Raw genomic sequence first — 18,679 nt, 5'->3', positions numbered from 1 at the left:
TGAGGAGAAGCCGCCCAACCAGGTCAGACCAGCCAGGAGGTCCTACAAGGAGGGGACAGTGGGGGGCACTTCGGGCCACTTTAGATGCCCAAGGCCCAGTGTCTGTCCCATGGTGGATCCCGGGACCCTCACTGGATATGGGTTCCCATGGGGATGTCCTCGAAGTGAGGACCCCGTTGGTACACGCTTCCTTTAACTGCTCCCACTTCTGGACGTGCCCGCCATGAACTGGTGTCACTCTCATACCTGTGCAGGCGCCGGGTGGCCTGACGCATCGGTGATGCTGACCCAGGAGGAGTCCACAGTCAGGGTAATGATGGTGGTGACCGTCCAGGCCAAGGGGTTGAAGACCACGACAACGTGTCCCCCACGTTCTGGGTCTAAACGCAGAGACCTGGCTTTACCTGCTGCCCTTTGACTCACCCTACACACCTGGGTGCCCTTGTCACATGGAAATGGAGGCAGGTGAGACACAGCCCTGAGAGCTCCCAGGGGACCTGTGTATGGGGACCGGTGGGCTAGTCAGCTCCTACACTCGGCACCCCATCGTCTGCTCAGGGAGGGCTCTGTTCCCAGTCCCCGGGCAGGGAAGGCTGGAAGGGAACACACAGGGTCCCTCCGGAGAGCTGAGGTTCCCCGTGCTCCTCTCATATCACTCCCTGACAGCCCCAGTTGACTGATGAGGAAACTGAGGCCCAGAGAAATACAGTCACCTGCCCAACGTGACCCGCTACTAAGGTCTGGCTCCCAATTTGAGTGCTTGGTATCGGGAAGGACTGGAGAATTCTCGGGAGGCTGGCGGGGCCAGTTTAATCACCTAGCCCAGCATTTGAGCCCCAGTGATGCGGCCTGGATTCCATGTCTGTTCTATCCTTACTCCCAGCGAGGGCAGTTCTGGCCATGTCTGAAGATTCCCGGATCCCTGAACACATCACGCACCTCCCAGCCCCCGCCTCTGCCCAGGCCCTTCCCTGTGGCTGGGACACCTTTCCTGACCTCCTCTGCCAGTTCATTTCTCGGGGAGGCCACCCTGGTGGGGACATGGGAACGGATGGCCCCACCTGGCAGGGAACTCAGACCCCAGACTCCAGCTCAGCTGCCACTGTCTCCCCCACCAACCCCGCGATCTGTGGGCTGTGACCCTGTGTGCCGCAGGTCTGGTCCCTGGGGCCCTTCCCCGGTCTGACGGTCAGATGGCACTACGCACAGACACGGGGGGAGGGGGGCGGCCAGGTGTGCGGTGAGGTCAGTTGTGAGGACGCACTGTGACCCGGTCCGGCTGATGTGTGGAGCTGGGGGAGGGGCAGCAGGCCTTGTGCACGGGACGTGTCGGGCACGTGTAGGGAGCCCAACGTGTGCCGGTGCCCCCAGGACTTCCTGGTTCAAGAAAGCTCCTCAGTCCCAAACTGGCATCAGCAATGACTCTATGCCCACAGAAGCCTCCCTTCAAACAGGCTGGAGATCCGCGCCCAAACTGAACTCCAGAGGGCGCTGGGGATCCAGGCTGGGCTCAGGCCCCTCAGGCCCCCTGCATCCTCTGCAATCAGGGCAGCGCAGGGCCGCGGGTTCAATCCCTGCTCCGCACTTCCTGGCTGAGCGACCCTGAGCCCGTCCACAACCTCTCTGTTTCTGCTGTGGGTGCCCCTGCACGGTGAGGATAGCGGAAGGTCCCAGCTTCCGGGCTTTCCAGGCGTCACGTTAAACCCCGCGTGAGGCGTGCTTAGCAGATGCCAAAGCAAGTTGCCGCTTATCAGTCTAATGGTCACACATCACAGACAGGACAGGAGCCTCCGAGCAGTCAAGGCATGTGCCAAGTTCAGGGGCACACAAGGGAGGTGGTTCAAGACTGAGACTCAGGTGTTCCAGTGCCGCTCCGTGACCCCGCGGGCTCTCTGGTCAGCACGGTCACAGCCTCCTCCCAGGTCTGCAGAAGCATCCTGCGGGGGCCTCGTTTACCTGAGTGGGCTGGGGTCCTGTCCTGGACGATGCAGGCCATCAGCTTGTGCACGCCGTGCATCCCCGCGCTCAGATTCTCCACGTACCTGTCCCTCACCTTGGGCGTCTCAGTCCCAGGGATGGCGTCGTGGTGCTGCACCCGTAGCCCGACCAGAGTAGGGGAAGCATGGGATCGGGACCCGCCTCTCCAGAGCACCCGCTCACCTCCCTGGTGCTGGCTCTCCTTCCCTCTCGCCAGGTGCCTGTGGAGAAGGTGAGGGTCCCTCCCACTTTTCACAAGAGGAAACTGAGTCTCAGAGGGGCTGGTGACCTTGTGGACACCCACTGCCTGAGTCCCCTGGCTTGGGCAAGAAACAGACATCTGGATGGGTCCCGTCCCAGGTTCGTCTCTGCCGCCCAGTCTTCCTATAAAAGCTGCTGGAATGCTCCAGGCACCCTCCCGTCTCTGTACCAAGGTGGGAACGGGATCAGCTCACCTTCCCTGAGGGGACACGGAGGCTCCACCTGGCGAAGCCACTTGTCCTGCCTGCTCTGATAGACTCTAAACTCTATCCACTTCACCCCCAACACACATTCTGCCAGCAACTCCCTTTAGGTGGGTGTGCAGATGTCATGGCCAGCGTGGCTCTTTTCTGGCGGGTGAGGACAAGTTACAGGATTTCTTGGGCCTCAGGTTTCCCATCTGTGCATGGGGGACAGGTGGAGATAGAAAGGTGGGACAACTTCCTCGGGGCAGCCGTCGTACCGGGCAGATCGTGTCCGCCATTGTATTCTACTGCCCCCACCCCGGGGTGGCCACGTGCTCTCACTGCACTGGGACAAATTTGAGCTCAGCGAGGGCAAAGGTGCCTGAGGCCACACGGCTGAGCTGGACGCAATCCACGCAGGACTGATGGCCACCAAAGCGGCTCCGCTTTGCCCTTTGCCCTCTGCGTAAATTTGGCCCGAAAGCTTCCTGCAGCCCCCAGATGAACACTGTCACTGTCCTCGCCTTGGCCCATGTCCACATGCACTTGCCTGTGACCACAGGCCTCCTCAGTGTTCTCATCTGGAAAGTGGACGTCTAGTGACCAGGGGTTGGGACAGCACACCGCACAGGGGGTTTGCAACCTGGTACCGTCACCGAGACGTGTGACGTCACCTCGGAGACCGCCCAGGGGGCCACTGCAGTGCTTCAGGGCCCGGTCCAGGCCCAGGTGCTGCTGGGGGGCCGGCCACATGTAGCAAGTGGACACGGACTGCCCGGCATACAGCAGTGTGCTGACTCGCCTTGCCAGCCCCTTGAGCCCGCTGTGGGATGCGTAGAAGCCGGTCCAGGCCTGAAATGGATCTGGATAGAAGGGCTGGCGGTTGGCAAGAGTCTCTCTGCCCTGGGGTCTTGCTGAACCAAAGCCCCAGAAAAGCTGGGGAATCTTGGGGCTGGGAGGCCGGTCTGCCTGGGTCACCTACGGAGGCAGCCACAGACCCCTGCTCTGGCCAGGCCGGGAGTGGCCCAGGATCCCTGGGAGGGGCTGGGGAAAGTGGGAGCATCAGGCTGGGCTGGGCCAGGCCTGGGTGTTGAAAGACTGGGTGGGGGGACGTGAGAGCCGACGGTAGACCTCGGAAGCCTGGAACAGCATGTGAGCAAAGGGTCTGGGAGACTTGGGGGGGGAGAGGAGAGTGCGATGGGGGCCAAGTGGGCTGCCCCCGCCTGAGACGCACCCTGAGTGCAGGCAGAGGCCTTTGCATGGGACTCGAGGGCAATGGGGAGTCCTGGGACAAGCCTGCAATCAGCGGGTCCCTCTGGCAGACCGGGGAGGTGGGATGGCGTGGGGACCTGAGGGATCTGGTAGCTGCTGTCCTGACCTGCACAGAGGATGAGGCCTGACTAAGGCTTGGGTGGGAGCAGGGTGGGGCTGGGTGCCTCCGGGGGCGGCTGGGTCTCACAAGGTGGGTGACAGTTCCTACTGTTCTTGCCTCCCGCCTCCTCCCTGGCTGGGCTGTGCCTGCATTCCCTGACCTTGACCCACGGGACCTGAGCCACATCGGGAAGGGTAGCCATGCTCTCCGGGGAAAGGCCGCAGGCTGTGGGGACCGCTAGACCATGTTGCCCACAGCTCCTCTGGCAGGCTGAGGGTCCTGGTCGGGCAGGGGCACCCCACAGCCTGAGCTCTACTTTAGGCACCAGGCAGGCCTATTGCCTTCCCAAGGCCCCAGTGACTCAGAGCAGGGCCCAGGGCTCACCTCACCTGTCCAGTGTCCACATAAAATTGTCTCTGCCCGGGGGCCTTCAGGGAGGGAGCCAAGCCCATTGAGTACACCTGCAGGACTGTGCCATATCTCCGCCTCCTAGATGCAGCCCCGCCCACGGCAGCACAAGCCCACCCCCCTCCCTGTAGCCCCTCCTACCTGGATTGTAACCCCGCCCACAGGGACGTAGTCCTGAACTTCAACTATGACCACGCCCATATCAAATTTAACCCCTCCCACCTCTACTGTAACCAAGCACACACCCAGGAAGCCCTCCCACCTGAATGGAGCCAAGGCCTCACGGTTGTGACCCTTCCATCTCACGATCTCCCGGCCCACTTCCGTGAGGCCACACCCGCCGTTACAGTAACCACGCCCACTTGAATGTATCCCCTCCCACAGTGAATTAACCTCCCACGTCAATGTATCCCTTTCCACTCAACTGTAACCCCGTGCACTTCAATATGTCCTCTTTCTTCTGGGCCGTAAGCCCGCCCACAATGCAGTAGCCCCTCCCACCTAAACTGTGACCACGCCCACAGCCATGAATCTCCTCTCATCTCTACATCCAGCCAGCTCTCCAACCACACGCTCTGAATGGTAGCGTCCTCAGAACAATTTGCCCCACATTCTCACCACCCAGACAAGAGACCAAGGCGACAAGAGACTAGACCAACCCGTCTCATGGCCGTGTCAGCGCAGGACTCAGCCCAGTTCCAGCCCCGCATGGGGCTGGAACCTGACATCTCTCTGGAAGGGAAGGAAATGGAGAGATGGGAAAATGGGTGCTATGGAGCCATTATGTGAGTATCCTGTCTATACTAAGATGTGTAGGTGGGACAGCTAGGCGGGACAGGACCCGTCTCGGCCCCAGTGACCCTCACAAGCTCCATCAGCAGGGCAGAGCCGACACTCAGGAGGGCGCCCTCCCAGGCACCAGATCTCCACCCCAACCTGCAGACGCTCATACCTGAGGAATAGGGCAGGAAGTCCCGTGGTCGTGGATGTTCCAGGTGACATTGTGAGTGTGCATGGCACGGAAGTAGTCGGCCAGTGTGGCGTGCTCCACAGAGATGCCAAGCTTGGAGGCGGAGAGTTAGAGTTGATGAATTCCATCAGAAGGTCCATGTTGGTGAACTGGAGCGAGGCGTTGAAGAACTGCTTGTCACAGCCCTGCGGGAGGGGGCATGGCACAAAGCCTTGTAATTCCGGGGAGAGCCCGGCCCAGGCAGAGCCCGCCCCTCATCAACCGCCATGAAGGGCCCTCCCACTCTCCCTGGAAGCCTCAGAATCCCAACCAGCTCCCTGACTGCGACTGTTGACCCTTTCTTTTTGTCTTGTCTTGTCTTTTTTTCTTCTCTTCTTTTTTCTTTCTTTTGTCTTGTTTTTCCTCTTTCTTATCCTTTTCTTTCTCTTCTCCTTCCTTTTTTCTTTCTTATATTATGTTTTACATCTCAAGTATTTGTTAATCTTATAACTGGGCTTCGGACCTTTTGAACACCATCATCCAGTTCCCCCATTTCCCCACCCCCACACCTCTGGCATCCATAGATCTAATCTCTGTTTCCATAAGTATAGTTTTCCTCAACTCCACGTATAATTGAGATTATATAGTGTTGGCATTTGTCTAAATTATTTCTCTTTCTGGGATTTTCTTAAAGCCTATTAGTATTATTGATACGAGCATAATAATTATTTTTAATAATATAGTAATTACGAATCACAGTGATCACAGCCACGACTCACGTTTACTGATTTGGAAGTTGCTTTCAAAAAGACGAAGTCAAAACATTGATAAATTCCTAGAAATATACTACCTATAAGCACCGAATCAGTAAGAAATAGGAAATCTGAGCAGACCAAAGACTACTAAGGAGATTCAATCAGATTCAGTCAAAAACCTCCCAAGCCACACGTGTTCAGGACCCGACAGCTTCACTGGTGAATTCTACAAAACCTTTATAGAAGAATTAATACCTATCATTCTCCCACTCTTCCGAAAAAACTGAAACAGAGGGAGTACATCCAAACTCATATCCTAAAACCATTACCCCGATACCAAACCACATAAAGGTGCCACAGAAAAGAAAATTACAGGCCAATGTTTCTGATGCACACACATACAACAATACTCAACAAAAATTAGCAAACCAAAGTCAACCATCTATGAGAAGGATCATCCACCATGATCAAGTGGGATTTATTGCAAGAATTCAAGGATGGTTCAGAATCCACCAATCGATCAACACGATGCGTAATGTTAACAATAAAAGGATAGAACACCACGTGATCATCTCTATAGCTGTAGAAGAAGCCATTGACAACATACAACATCCATCGATGATAACACCTCTCAAATAGTGAGTATAGAGGGAATGTGCCTCAACATAATAAAGGCCGTTTATGACAAGCCCAAATGTAGCATCATACTCCATGGTGGGAAGCTGTATGAGGAAGAAGACAAGGATGCCCACCTTGTCCATATTCATTCACCGTTGCATTGGAAGGCCTAGCCAGAGCAAGTAGGCAACAAAAAGAAACTAAGGGCACCCAAATTGGAAAGGAAGAAGTTAATCTGTCACTATATGAAGACAGCATAGCATTGTTACATATAAAAACTTGGACACACTCCTCCTAGACACAGTTAGAACTAACAAATTCAATCAAGTGTCTGTGTACAGAATCAATATATGAAAATCAGTCGCATTTCTGCACACTAATACTGAGCCATCAGAAAGAGAAATTAAAAAACAATCCCATGTATCAATGTATCAAAAAGAATAAAATATCTAGGAATAGATTTAAGCAAGGAGGTGAGAGACCTGTACGCTGAAAATTCTAAGACATTGATGAAAATACTTGAAGACGACACAAATAATGTCTCACGTGCTCTTGTGCTCATGGATGGGAAGAAGTAATATTGTTAAAATGTCCACATCGCCCCAGGTAAACTACGATTTCAATGCAATCCCTGTTAAAATTCAAACGGTGCATTTGCAGAAATAGAACAAACAATCTTCAGATTGGTATGGAAACACAAAAGACCCTGAACGGTCAGACAAATCTTGAGAAAGAAGAACAAAGCTGGAGGCCTCACACCCCTGATTTCAAACTACATTGTAAAGCTATGGTAGTCTGAACGGTATGGTATTGGCATGACACCAGACATATAGATCAACAAAACAGAACAGAGAGCCCAGAAACAAACCCACACATATGTGGTCAGTTAATTTGTGACAAAGGAGGCAAAAATATACAATGGGGCAGGCACAGTCTCTTCAGTAAGTGGTGTTGGGAAAACTGGACATCCTCACACAAAATTATGAGACTGGACCAGTATCTTACATCATGTACAAAAACTAACTCGAAATGGATTAGATATCTGAATATAAAACCTGGAACCATAAAACTGCTAGAAGGAAACAGAGGGGATAAAGTCCTTGACTTCATTCATGGTGATGATGTTTTGGATTTTACACTCAAAGCAAAAGCAACAAAAGTAAAAGTAAGCAAGTAAGACTATATTAAAAAAAAAAAAGCTTTCTATGCAACAATGGACACCATCAATAAAATGAAGAGGCAACCTACTGAATGGGAGAAAATGTCTGAAAATCAAACATGTGATAAGGAGTGAATATCCATAACCTATAAGTACTCATACGACTCAATACCCCAAGCAAAAAATCCATTTAAAAAATATGTCAGGACATCTGAATAGACATTGTTCCAAAGAAGACATACACATGGGCAACAGGTACATACGTGAAAAGGTGCTCCACATCACTACTCATCAGGGAAATACGCTTCAAAACCACAATGGGATTTCGCCGCACACTCGTCAGAATGGCTATCGTGAAAACCACTAGAAATAACAAGTGTTGGCGAGGACGTGGAGAAAAGAGGATGCTGTGCACGGTGGGTGGGACTGTGCATTGTTGGAACCGTGATGGAGAACAGTATGGCAGACCCTCAAAAAATGAAAAGTAGAACCACCATGTGGTCTAGCAACGCCACGCTGAGTATTTACCCAAAGAAAACGTAAACGCTAATTTGGAAACGGGTATGCACCCCCATGTTCACATACAGGCAACTCAACGTTCATTTACGCTCATTATTTACAATAGCCAAAACATGGAGAGAACCCAAGCATCCATCAGTGATGGACGGCAAGTAGACTTATTGGGCCTGTCATTTTGCAATACAGACAAATATGGAATGGTGTGTTGCAGGCTGAAACGAGCATAATGTGATCTGCCAATTACATCTCAGTCAAAGGAGAGAACTGTGTCATTAAAAAGAAGGTCCCCCCGGAAATAGTCGCGGTAATCCTAAATGAGCCTTGTTGAGATTTTGCCATGGGGCGGAAGATATGAAATGATGTCTTCTGAGACTGCACGTGAGAGACGGAGTCCGGCCCAGGGGAGGCGAAGCCTGTAGTTGGGACAGAAGGAGAAGCGTGAGCCTGGATGAAGTCGTTCAGTTGCTTCGGACGTGGATGAAGTTGTTCAGTTGCTTCGGACGTGCGGCCCGTGTGATGGCCGTACCCCAGCAGCGCTCTGCAGATTCTGCCGGAACATCCGAACACCTGCAGTTCCTGGTTCACCGAGGAGGGGCCCGCCGAGCACCGACGAGACAAGAGGGGAACGAGGAAAGTTCTCACGACGTCTGACGGGGGAGCCCAGGCTGAATCAGCCCCACAAGCTGCCTGTGCGATGAGGCCGCAGATGCGTTAGCTCTCGCGCTGCCCAAGGACAAGGATTCCTCATCATCCCACCCGGGGATTTTGGTGTGAGCTCGTGACACAAAGTGATGGGGATAGACAGCCTGATGGGCAACTTCCCTTTGCTGTCGGACTTGCACAGACCCCTGGGCACAGGGCTGCAGCGGCCCCACAAATGCCTGCTGCTGGGTCTAGGGTCCTGAGGCAGAGTGGGGGCAAGGTCATGACCAGCTCCCACCGGGCCCTCCCCGTGTGCTGACAGCAACCTCCACAGAAGGAGCACGGGAATGCGACATGTGTCAGGACGGCCTAAACTCATGCAGCCACACGACGCCTCTCTGAAAGGCCTCATGGTGCCTCTGAAGAGGGAGGTCACAGAGCAATCCTGACAGGGTTGTGTGATCCGGACACAAGTCATGTTAGGTGGGCCTTTCTGTTCTCCTTGCCAACAGCACATTCTGCATTTGAACTGTTGGGAAAGTAAATATTTCAAGTTCTTGTTTCTTTATCGTCCAGTTACGACTTCCGCTCTGGTTCAAGACCCAAGTGTAGTTATAGTATTTTGATTGAAATGCTTATGATATTTTGACTCCTGACAGGTGTCCAGGGCTGTGCTGTGGGCCCCGGGGCCGGGACCCCGCAGTATCCAGGGCCAGAGGACGTGCGGTGTTTGGAACCAGGCGGCCCGCTCCTTCACGTTGTTCAGTAGGGCCATGGAGTAGTATCTGATGTGCCGAGTGACGGGACGAATCGTGCCGGGATATATTCTAATGACGGGTGGTTCTGGGAAGACAGCTGAGCCATCCCAGGAAAAGCCCTCTCTGCAGGAGAGGGAAGGGTTAGGGGAGCCCCGCCCCAAGAAGGCAAGGCAGCTTGGCATCCAGGATCCTGCACAGGCAGGCTGCAGGTGCAGCTCAGGGACTTCGGACTGTCACTCGGGCCTCCTCCCCCACCTGTGTGATGGGCAGGTCGGTGGTGGCAGACAAGACGGGGCTCAAATCCCCGGGTTACGGTTCGCCAGCTGTGGCACCTGAACACATCATGTTCCCTGGGCCCACACTGCCTCAGCCGTCTCGTGGAGCCCACACCCTGTGCGTGGCATAGCCCCCAACTAGACACTCAGGGACTGGATGCCCCCTAGTTAGGGTCCTCCCTACCTCACTCTGGGCAGCAGGGGGTGCCATGGGGGGATCGCAGGCCAGCCTCCAGGAGTGGCCACTTGGATCCTCTCTGGACCTCAGTCTCTTCATCCGTAAAACATCCTGACCGGGGTTGGTTGATAAGATAGATGAACGACATCACTGGAAACCAGCTGGAAACCAGCGCTGACACAGAGTAGGGCTAGACGAGTGGGGGCGACTGGTCGTGAATCCCACATCTGGCATCTACTCACCAGCTGCCCATCTCCTGGCCCACCAGTCTCTCCTGTTCAAGGAGCGGGGAGCTGGCTCCCCCACAGCCTCCCAGGTACAAAGGGCCAGACTGGGTGGGACCCAGGGACTCCCACCCCAAGGAACCCAGAGGCTGACGGCTCTCACGATGGAATTAGCCAACGCAACTGTCACTGACTCTGCCAAGCTGACCACAGGACCCTGGCTGAGTGGCCCTGCCTCAGTTTCTCTATCTGTAGCCGGGGTCCTGAGAGCTTCTCCCAAGGGGGTGGCTGGGAGGGTGTTTCTGAGGCGACGCAGGCAGAAGGCCTAGAACGAGGGCCCCCCCACAAGGAAGGTGCCGCTCACGAGCAGTAGCCAAACTGGTTCAAGATGTGTGTGCAGATTTCCTGCTGAGCCGAAGGGGATGGGGACCCTCGCTACACGAACTGCTGCCCCTGAAAACCCAGGGGACAGAGTGAGGCCCGACATGACAACGCGATGGCCTTGGATCTGCCTCCCCGGCCACCCCTGGGTCTCTGTCAGTGGTTCACGATGCCATCCCCTCTGCCCCCTCGGTAGACCTCCTCTGACCCCCCCAGGGCCACGTACGGTTGTGGAAACTGCCCTCCGGCAGGCGCGAGCCAGCTCCCTCACCCACCCCGTCCTCAGCGGGGGACTGTCTCTGCTCAGGCCCCAGGAGAAGTTCCTAGTGGCTGTGCTCGAGGAGCCCCTGCACGGGGAGCCACTCATCTCCCACTAAGCGTGCAGTCTGTTTCTTAACAGTCCTGATGGTGAGGAAGCGTTCGGGGTTACCAAGCAGGGGAATCCTTGTTGTTAGCACTGACTGTGGTCCCCGCACTGCACCTGTTTCCTGAATCTTCCGTGACTTGGTTTCTGCACCTGAGATGTGCGGGGGCGGCGGGGGGGGTGCACCCAGCTCACAGGGTCCGCTGCGGGTGAACCGGCAGCGACACGGGATATGCGCTCCGCGTGCGGCAGGGCACGTAGTGGGGCTCAGGACGATGTCATTTCTCTTGCTCAGCTAGAGCCTGGTTCCACCCAAGGGTAACGGCTACCGGCCGCGGCTAGCCTTTGTGTCGCACGCTATCAGTCGAATACTCCCGAACAGAGTCCTCGACAGAGCGGGGGGCTTTGTCACGTGCCCTGAACACGGAGGGAAGCAGGCAGCGGCCAGGGAGGGCAGCGGGTGTGACTCAGCAGTCGCCTGGGACTCTTGCATGGCGTCCTTCAGGTCACGGTCGCTCCAGGAGACGACGAGCGCGTGGAAGCCCGCCAGGGCAAATCGGGTGGGGGTCGTGGGGGAAGCACCAAAGGAGGCGACCTGCCAGGAGAACCGCGGCCGGATCCCGGAGGTTTCATACAGGAACCCGTGTCCTTCTGCAAAGAGAGCACGGCCTTGCTGTGACGCCCGCTTGCCCAGGGCCCCCTGCCCTTCCAGGGTGCTGGAGTGCCATCCAGGCATTGGCTGCAATAGATCCGAACACAGAGGGCGTCACGCCAGGATCCCCCGACACTTCATCTATTCATTCATAACTTGAGAGCCACCGCATGAGCCTGATGACAGGTTGAATGCTGCAGGGGAAGGACAGCCCCAGACTCACATCAGCCATTGATTCCTGATTCCCAGGCCTCCCCCCAGTGTTGTCTTGGAACCGTCCCAGAGCTGAGACCATGGCCTTCGATCACACTGCCTGCAACTACCCACCCCCATGACTTGGGGATGCTGCCTGCGGCCCACATGACCATGGGGTTCTGGGACAGAGCCATGAGCAGACCCAAGGCTGGATCAGGCCAGGAGAGGTGACTGTTGGCAGGCGTGAGTGGCCGAGGAAGTCGGGGTCTGCTGCACACAGGAGGGGATAAGGACCAGCCAGGGGGGATGGATGTGGTGTGGGCTTCTCGCCCTCAGGGATAGTGGGGAAGGAGGCAGAAGGTGTGGGGGCAGCAGAAGAGACCAGGAAGGAGCCACAGAGGGGCTGGAAGACTTGTGTGGAAGGTAGAGTTAGGCCTGGACCATGGTTGGAGCCAAGAAGTCATGTGGGTTAAGTCGGGTTGGCTCTCTGGGAAAGATTCCCCCCCCTTCACTAAAAAGAGTCAGGACGAATGCCCCTTTGTCCCTTTTCTTGCCTTGAGTGGGGATGTATGGCAACATGATGCCTGGAGCTGTGGCAGCCACTTGGGACCTGGAGGGGAGGTGCAGAGAAGTCGAGGAAACATCAAAGAGCTGCCCAAGCGGACCCCAGACCAACCCCAGCTTGGGTAGTGAACAGAAATGTCCTCAAGACTCAAGTCACTCCTGCTCAGGTTCTCTGAGCCTCCTGCACAAATCATCCCTGAGCCGCAAGTGAAGAGGTGATTAGTGAACGGAACTGCTAATTGCCCCCAAGGAACAGTGTCCCCTTCGTTCTTCTAGTAAGAGGAGCACACCCCCCTCTTAGCCTCAGCGAGTTGCACGGACTCCTAGCTAGATCCTGCCTACCACAGCAGGTGCCTCCAGCCTGACCAATGGGCTGTGAGCTAAATAATGGACTGAATTCCCAGCATCCCTTGAGGCTCTCTCAAGTCACATGACACCGTCCTGCCCAATGAGACACGAGCAGGAATTGTGGACTCCAACCCCCAGCGTCCCCTGCATGCAGCTGACAGACCCCCAGGGTGCAGGGGGCTGCGGGAAGGGGCCGAGAGCCGGGGCTGGACTATCCCGGGACAGGAGTGCCCCCCTGACAGTCCCAGTGTGTCCTTCGTTCGGGACCGGACCTTCCGCTGCCCTCCACGGCAGGCAGTGGCGCCCCAGCGCCTGAGGCGGGAGCCGGGCTCTTTCCCACTGGGGACCGGGTGGGGGCGGAGCTGTCCCTCTGGCACCTGCCTCTCCTTGGGCCTCCGCTGAGGGTCCCGGCTGCGGTGCTGGCCCCTCAGCGAAGGGGAGGAGGGCTGCCATCTGGCCACACTCAGCTTTTCCTGGTCACCGAGGTGCTGAGGACAGATGCCTCTCCCCGCAGAGAAATGTCCGGTCCCAGAGTAAGGTGAGTATGGGCGGCGTTCAGAGCAGGAGGGAGGTAGAGAGGGATGAACACAGGTTGCTCACTGGCGGGTTGGGCGCCCCCAGGATCCCCCTGCCGCCAGAGGAACCCTGTCTGTCCTGCGGAAGAAACGGCTCAGAACGCAGCTACGCCCAGGAGAAGGTCAGAGAGCAGGGTGGAGGTCAGCGGCCAGAGGCCCCAGCCCCTAGGATTCTGTCCGTCCTGAGTCCCCCCCTCCCCGGGACTCATCTGGGCCTGCCTGGCCTCCTGGCTTCTTCCCTCTGGTCTGGGCCTGACTCGAAGCTGGGGACCTGCAACGGGTGGGGGAGGTTGAGGACCAGGAGCCGTGCAGGGCGGTGGCCAGCACTCCCGGCTACTTCCGGAAACACTGGCCCCATGTGCACACAGGTCACAGCCAGGGGATGCGGACAGCAGGGTCGGGGCTTTTGCAATGTTCCCCCCAAGCCCCACGCTGGAGAGTCCTACAAACGCACTGTCTGTCCCCATCCTGCTGGTACAAGTTAGACACAGAGCAGGGCCCGGCCGGGCTGGCTGTTTGTTCTCACTGGGAGCATCACGACCCAAACCCAAACCCGGGAGGTGTTGTCCTTGGAGCCGGTAAAGGACAGGGAACACGAGGGGAGACCCCTGCAGGGCCAGGAGGGGAAGCGCTGAAGCCTCTGTAAGGGGACGGGGAGGTTTGCGTGAAGGGATCACAGAGGCGGCCACATTCCCTCTCACCTTGCTGTGGCGTCACAAGTGGAATGCCCGCTCAAAGCTTGCTGGGAACAGGGAAGAGGGGGGCTCGGAGGCAGGGATCCAGGTGCCACGCTGGCCGCGCGGGCTCCCCCTTCTCGGGGAAGGTTCACTCTGTAAGCCTCGCCGCCACCGTGGCCACGATGGCAACAGGCCCCCGTCCTAGGGTGTGAGCGCGGGCCAGGGCCACAGGACAAGCTCCCCGCACAGGGCAGGGGAAGTCATGGTGAACAAGAGAGAGATGTGAGGGTCTGAGAGGAGAGGGTTCTGTCGGCAACACCACCTTCTGGAGGGAAGCCGCAAAGTCTAGTGTTGAGTGAAGTCTACAAATAAGGCATGAGAGCCAGAGGTACGACAAGGACCCCAGGAAAGAGGGCAGAGTGGGGAGCCCCCGGGGAAGCGTGTCCTCCGCAAACAGAAACAGAGAGTCAGGAGCCCCAGCAGCCTGCCATCGGGACAGGGGGAGGCTCTGCTTGAAAGCATTTGGTGAGTGGTGAGGAAGTGTCTCCAGGACAAATGTGGATGGTGATGGCGAAGGGGGCGGGGATAGGGAGAGCCTCAGCCTTCTGACCTATAAAATGGGAATTTTTAGGTCTATCCTTAGGGATGGTGTAAGTATTACGTCATCTGGCAATGTAAAGTGACCGCCCGTGTCTGACCCAGCGTGAGCACTCAGCTAACAAGCAGCAGGTCCCCCCACTCCAGGTTGTGAGGCTGGCTGCTCCTTGGACGTGATTTTTGATTTTCATGCATTAACATCCACTTGTGCTGGCTCTGTGCCAGGAGGCCAGAGAACAGATGTGGTCCTTCAGGATGCCCTTGGGTGGGAGCTAGGCAGTGGTCTGGGTGGGGTGCTGCCCACAGGAGACGCTGCTCTGGTGCTTTGAGGTTCCTGGAGGATCCCCGAGGCCTTCTTGGAGGAGGGGGTGAGGGAGCTGGGTCTCCAAGTCCAGGAAGGAAGATGGGGGTAGGGGGATGGCGATGAGCCACAGGGGGAAGAAACAGAGTGATCTCCAGAGCTGGGGGTGGGTGGCCAAGGGACCAGGTGCCGGGGAGATGGCTGGTAGGCCACCTAGAATTGGGTGGGGTGTGGAAGGAGAGCCAGGGCAAGGTGGGGTGTCTGCAGGGCTCTTTCCATTCCTCTGCTCCCCCCTCTTGCAACCCCTGGGTGGCCCCTCTTCCTGGCCATCCCCACTCCCCTCCCTTCCTGGGGCCAGTTTGAGGGGCGGACATCCCTGAATCCAGACACACTGACATCTTCGGGGTTATTTCTTGTGCCCATTTCTGGTGAGGTGGCTGCGACCCCGAGAGGGTCAGTGTACTCTTTGTCCCTCAGGATCACTGCTGGGGTCACTGTTTGTCCAGCCTTCTTGGAACTGGCTTCTCTGGCCCGGCCCAATCCCTGATCTTGTTCAGACTCCTGGTAAGTAGGGGAGCAGTATCCCTGCCCCAGGTAGGGCCAGGGTTTGGGAAAGACAGGGCACAGAAGGATCTCAGGCCAGAGTCCAAAAGTTAGAGCTTGAGTCCCGCCTCGGCTGCTTTCTTTGAGTCCCTTACTGTCCCCCACCCTCTGTGTCTTCTCCGTGAAATGAGCATCATAATAAGGCTGACGAGGCAGCAGGTAGCTGTGGAGTGGAGGAGGGGCCATGGAGAGCATGGGAGGGAGCCCGAGGCTCCAGTCTCGGCCTCTCAGCTGCCATCCCGTGCTGGCCATCCGGTCCCTATCCCCTACTCCCCACCCTGTGCACCCACCCGTGCCTGCACCATGCATCCGAAACCCACCCTCCTTGTTCTGGCTCCAGGCCATGACTCTGAGCTGCTGCCCCCGCCCCCCCCCCCCCCATGCCACAGGAGTGATGGGCTGGGAAGGAGGGGGACGAAGGGTAGCAGGAGGAGGAAGAGTGGAGGGGAGAGATAGGGAGGGGATGGGAGGGAAGAGGAAGTGGAGGGGGGAGGGGGGAGAAAAGGAGGGAGGTGGAGGAGGAGGAAGAAGAGGAGGGAGGGGAGGAGGGATGGTGACGATTCTAAGTGTTTGCGGCTGAACTGTGGACGGCGCATCCATAGCCCAGGGCAGGACGACGAATGCGTGAACGAATGAACGACTGGTACAAGGTCTGTCGCGGCTTTCCCGAAAAGGGCCAGCCGACTAGCGTTACAGCCTTGTCCTCCTCGCTCTGAGCCCCCTCGTCCTGCTCCCGGCCGGCCAGGAGTCGTGCGAGGCCATCGCCCCAGGAGTTAGACCCTAGGCTCCGAATCCAAGTGTGTGTGTCACGTGCTTGTGCGGGTGACAAATACTGAACACGCCCGTGTCGGGAAGACACTGCGCAATACGGGAAAAGGTTGGAGCAGAAGATCCAGGTCCCGTCCTGCTTTCTTCCGACGCAGGACCAGCCCCATAGTCCGTGGCGCCCAGTGTAAAACGCAGAGCCCGTGTTCAAACAGTAGGCAGGATGCGGTTGAAAGCAGCCAAGAGAAAGCTTTTTCTTTTCTTCCGTGGCCTCACTTTAACCTGTCCTGCTATTTCTTTTTCTTTCTTCCCCCCTTCCTTCCCTCCCTCCCTCCCTCCCTCCTTCCTTCCTCCTTTCTTTCCCTCCTTGCAAGTTATTTATTTGTTTTGAGATTGAGAGAGAGAATGAGTGAGTGGGGGAGGGATAGAGACAGAGGGAGAGAGACAATCCCAAGCAGGTTCAGTACCACCAGCACAGAGCCTGATAGGGGACTTGAACTCGCGAACCCTGAGATCGTGACCTGAGTTGAAATCAAGAGTCGGATGCGGAACCCACTGAGCCACCCAGGCGCCCCTGTCCTGCTATTTCCATTTCCTAGTTAGTGTCATGTTGGCCACAGAGATCCCGGTGGCTGAGTGTGGACCGTCACGGGCTCCTCCGGGCCTCTGTGCCCCTCCCGCCAGCCACAGGCTGATGTGTCCGGGCCGGACTGGGGAAGCCGCCAGCCATCGCCCCTTCCCCGGGGCCCAAGCGGCCCAGCGGCCCAGCACACAGTGGACGGGCCCCACGCAGGCTGCCGCAGCCTCTGAGCTGAGAGAGTGGGTGCCTGCACCTCCCCGGCTGAGCTGCCTGCAGGGGTGCGGCCTGCTGAGGGCGGGTGGCCTCGGCCAGCCCCACCGTGAGACGCCGTGGGCCCACGCATCCAGCCCACCTCCCCCAGCTGCCACCCCACACTCTGGGCCCTGTCAGGGACACGGGGGCAAAGGACAAAGAGGCGCAGGAAGGGTGGGGTGCTGCATGCCAGGGTCAGGGGAGCAGGAAGGACCTGCGCTGGGACCACACACGAGCCGGGGCCCCCGGCACGTGCTCAGCTGCTCCTTTGGATTCACTTACAAAACACAGTCAATGGTGAAATGATGAGGGGTTTCCTGCCTGTGGCCACAGAGCAGGAAACCCCAAGCACGGGCTCCTTCTGAGCACGGGGCCCCGTGTAACCACACAGGCCACACACGCTCGAAGCTGCCGGTGCCCTACCCCCATTTCCCTTCCAGCGCGAACTTGCTGGTGATGGGGCAGGAAGCGTCTGACGCCCCGGGGGGTGTGGGGAAGGGCGGGGCCTTTCCGAGGGCTCTTCCCTGTTAGCTGCTCCCACCCCCACGACATGCTACGGGACAGGTGCCGTTGCTGCTCCAGTTTACTGAGGCACCGAGAGGTTAGGTGACCGGCCTGGGGTCAAACAGCAAGTAGGTGGCAGATGGCCTTTCAGGCTGCTCCGGGTTCAAGGCCACACCCCGAAAGCGGGTGCAGTCCTACAGCAAGAACGTGGGCCATAAGGTAGGGGCGACTGTGTTGTGCCGTCACCTCCAGCGACGTGCCCCGAATGGAGAACTGGGGTGGGGTTAGAAGGGCCCCCTCCCGTTCCTAGGGGCTGGGGTGTCCTGTTCCCATCAGACACCCTGGGGTGCTCTGTGGGATGAAAACGGATGACATCTGGCAATCACACAGGGCGATCTAAGACATCTATCCGGTCGTGGTAGCGGCTTCCCGGGGCCGCTTTGACCAAGGTCTGCGGACTGGACAGCTTAAACAACGGGGAATGGTCTCACTGTTCTGGGGCCAGAAGTCCAAGATCAAGGTGTCAGAGGGCTTGGTTCCTCTGGCGGCTGTGAACAGAATGTGTCCTGGGCCTCTCCCACTTCTGGGGTTCTGCCGGTGGTCTTCGGGGCGCTGTGGCTCATAGATGCCCTCATGGCGTTCTCCCTGTACGCATGTCTGTGTCCTAGCTGCTGGACTGCCTGGTCGAGAAGGGGCGCCAGGGGGTGGGCGACCGATCCCCATTACCAAAGGGAAGTTGGGTGCCAGCTTCATACAAACTGGCACCCAGGGGGCTCACTGGGGTGCCGCTTACTACTGCCGCACGTGATGAAAAGGTCATTGGAGATGGCAGCCACCCTGCCTAGAGAAGACCTTCAAAGACCCGACCCCTCATCAGTGACAGATTGGGCCCTTCCCTGGGACAGCCCCCCGGGAACTGTGTCCGGTGAAATAGGCGTGTTACAGCTGCAGTGATACAAGGACTGTGAGGGTGGGCTTAGTCATGGCCTCCACTCAGCAAGCACCTGCGGTGCGGCCGATCGGGTGCTGGGAAAGTAGGTC

The 18,679-nt window shown here is 57.3% G+C and overlaps 1 protein-coding gene across 1 annotated transcript in view; it reads right to left on the bottom strand.

Annotated features, from left to right (window-relative positions):
* MAN2B2 (mannosidase alpha class 2B member 2) overlaps window positions 1-15,789 on the bottom strand; it is a 29,264-nt gene extending 13,475 nt beyond the window's left edge. The window contains 14 exon segments of the mRNA XM_058723344.1: window positions 247-518; window positions 1,586-1,644; window positions 1,848-2,401; window positions 2,883-3,286; window positions 5,156-5,179; window positions 5,182-5,278; window positions 5,281-5,359; window positions 9,553-9,726; window positions 10,645-10,733; window positions 11,504-11,764; window positions 13,913-13,967; window positions 14,061-14,101; window positions 15,331-15,519; window positions 15,643-15,789. Of these exon segments, the coding sequence (XP_058579327.1) occupies window positions 247-518; window positions 1,586-1,644; window positions 1,848-2,401; window positions 2,883-3,286; window positions 5,156-5,179; window positions 5,182-5,278; window positions 5,281-5,359; window positions 9,553-9,726; window positions 10,645-10,733; window positions 11,504-11,764; window positions 13,913-13,967; window positions 14,061-14,101; window positions 15,331-15,519; window positions 15,643-15,789 (2,445 nt within the window).
* Between the last annotated feature and the right edge of the window lie 2,890 nt (window positions 15,790-18,679).

This window comes from Neofelis nebulosa, chromosome 3 (assembly GCF_028018385.1).
Source record: "Neofelis nebulosa isolate mNeoNeb1 chromosome 3, mNeoNeb1.pri, whole genome shotgun sequence".
In the NCBI taxonomy this organism is placed as follows: Eukaryota; Metazoa; Chordata; class Mammalia; order Carnivora; family Felidae; genus Neofelis; species Neofelis nebulosa.
This window is presented reverse-complemented; position numbering and strand designations above follow the sequence as displayed.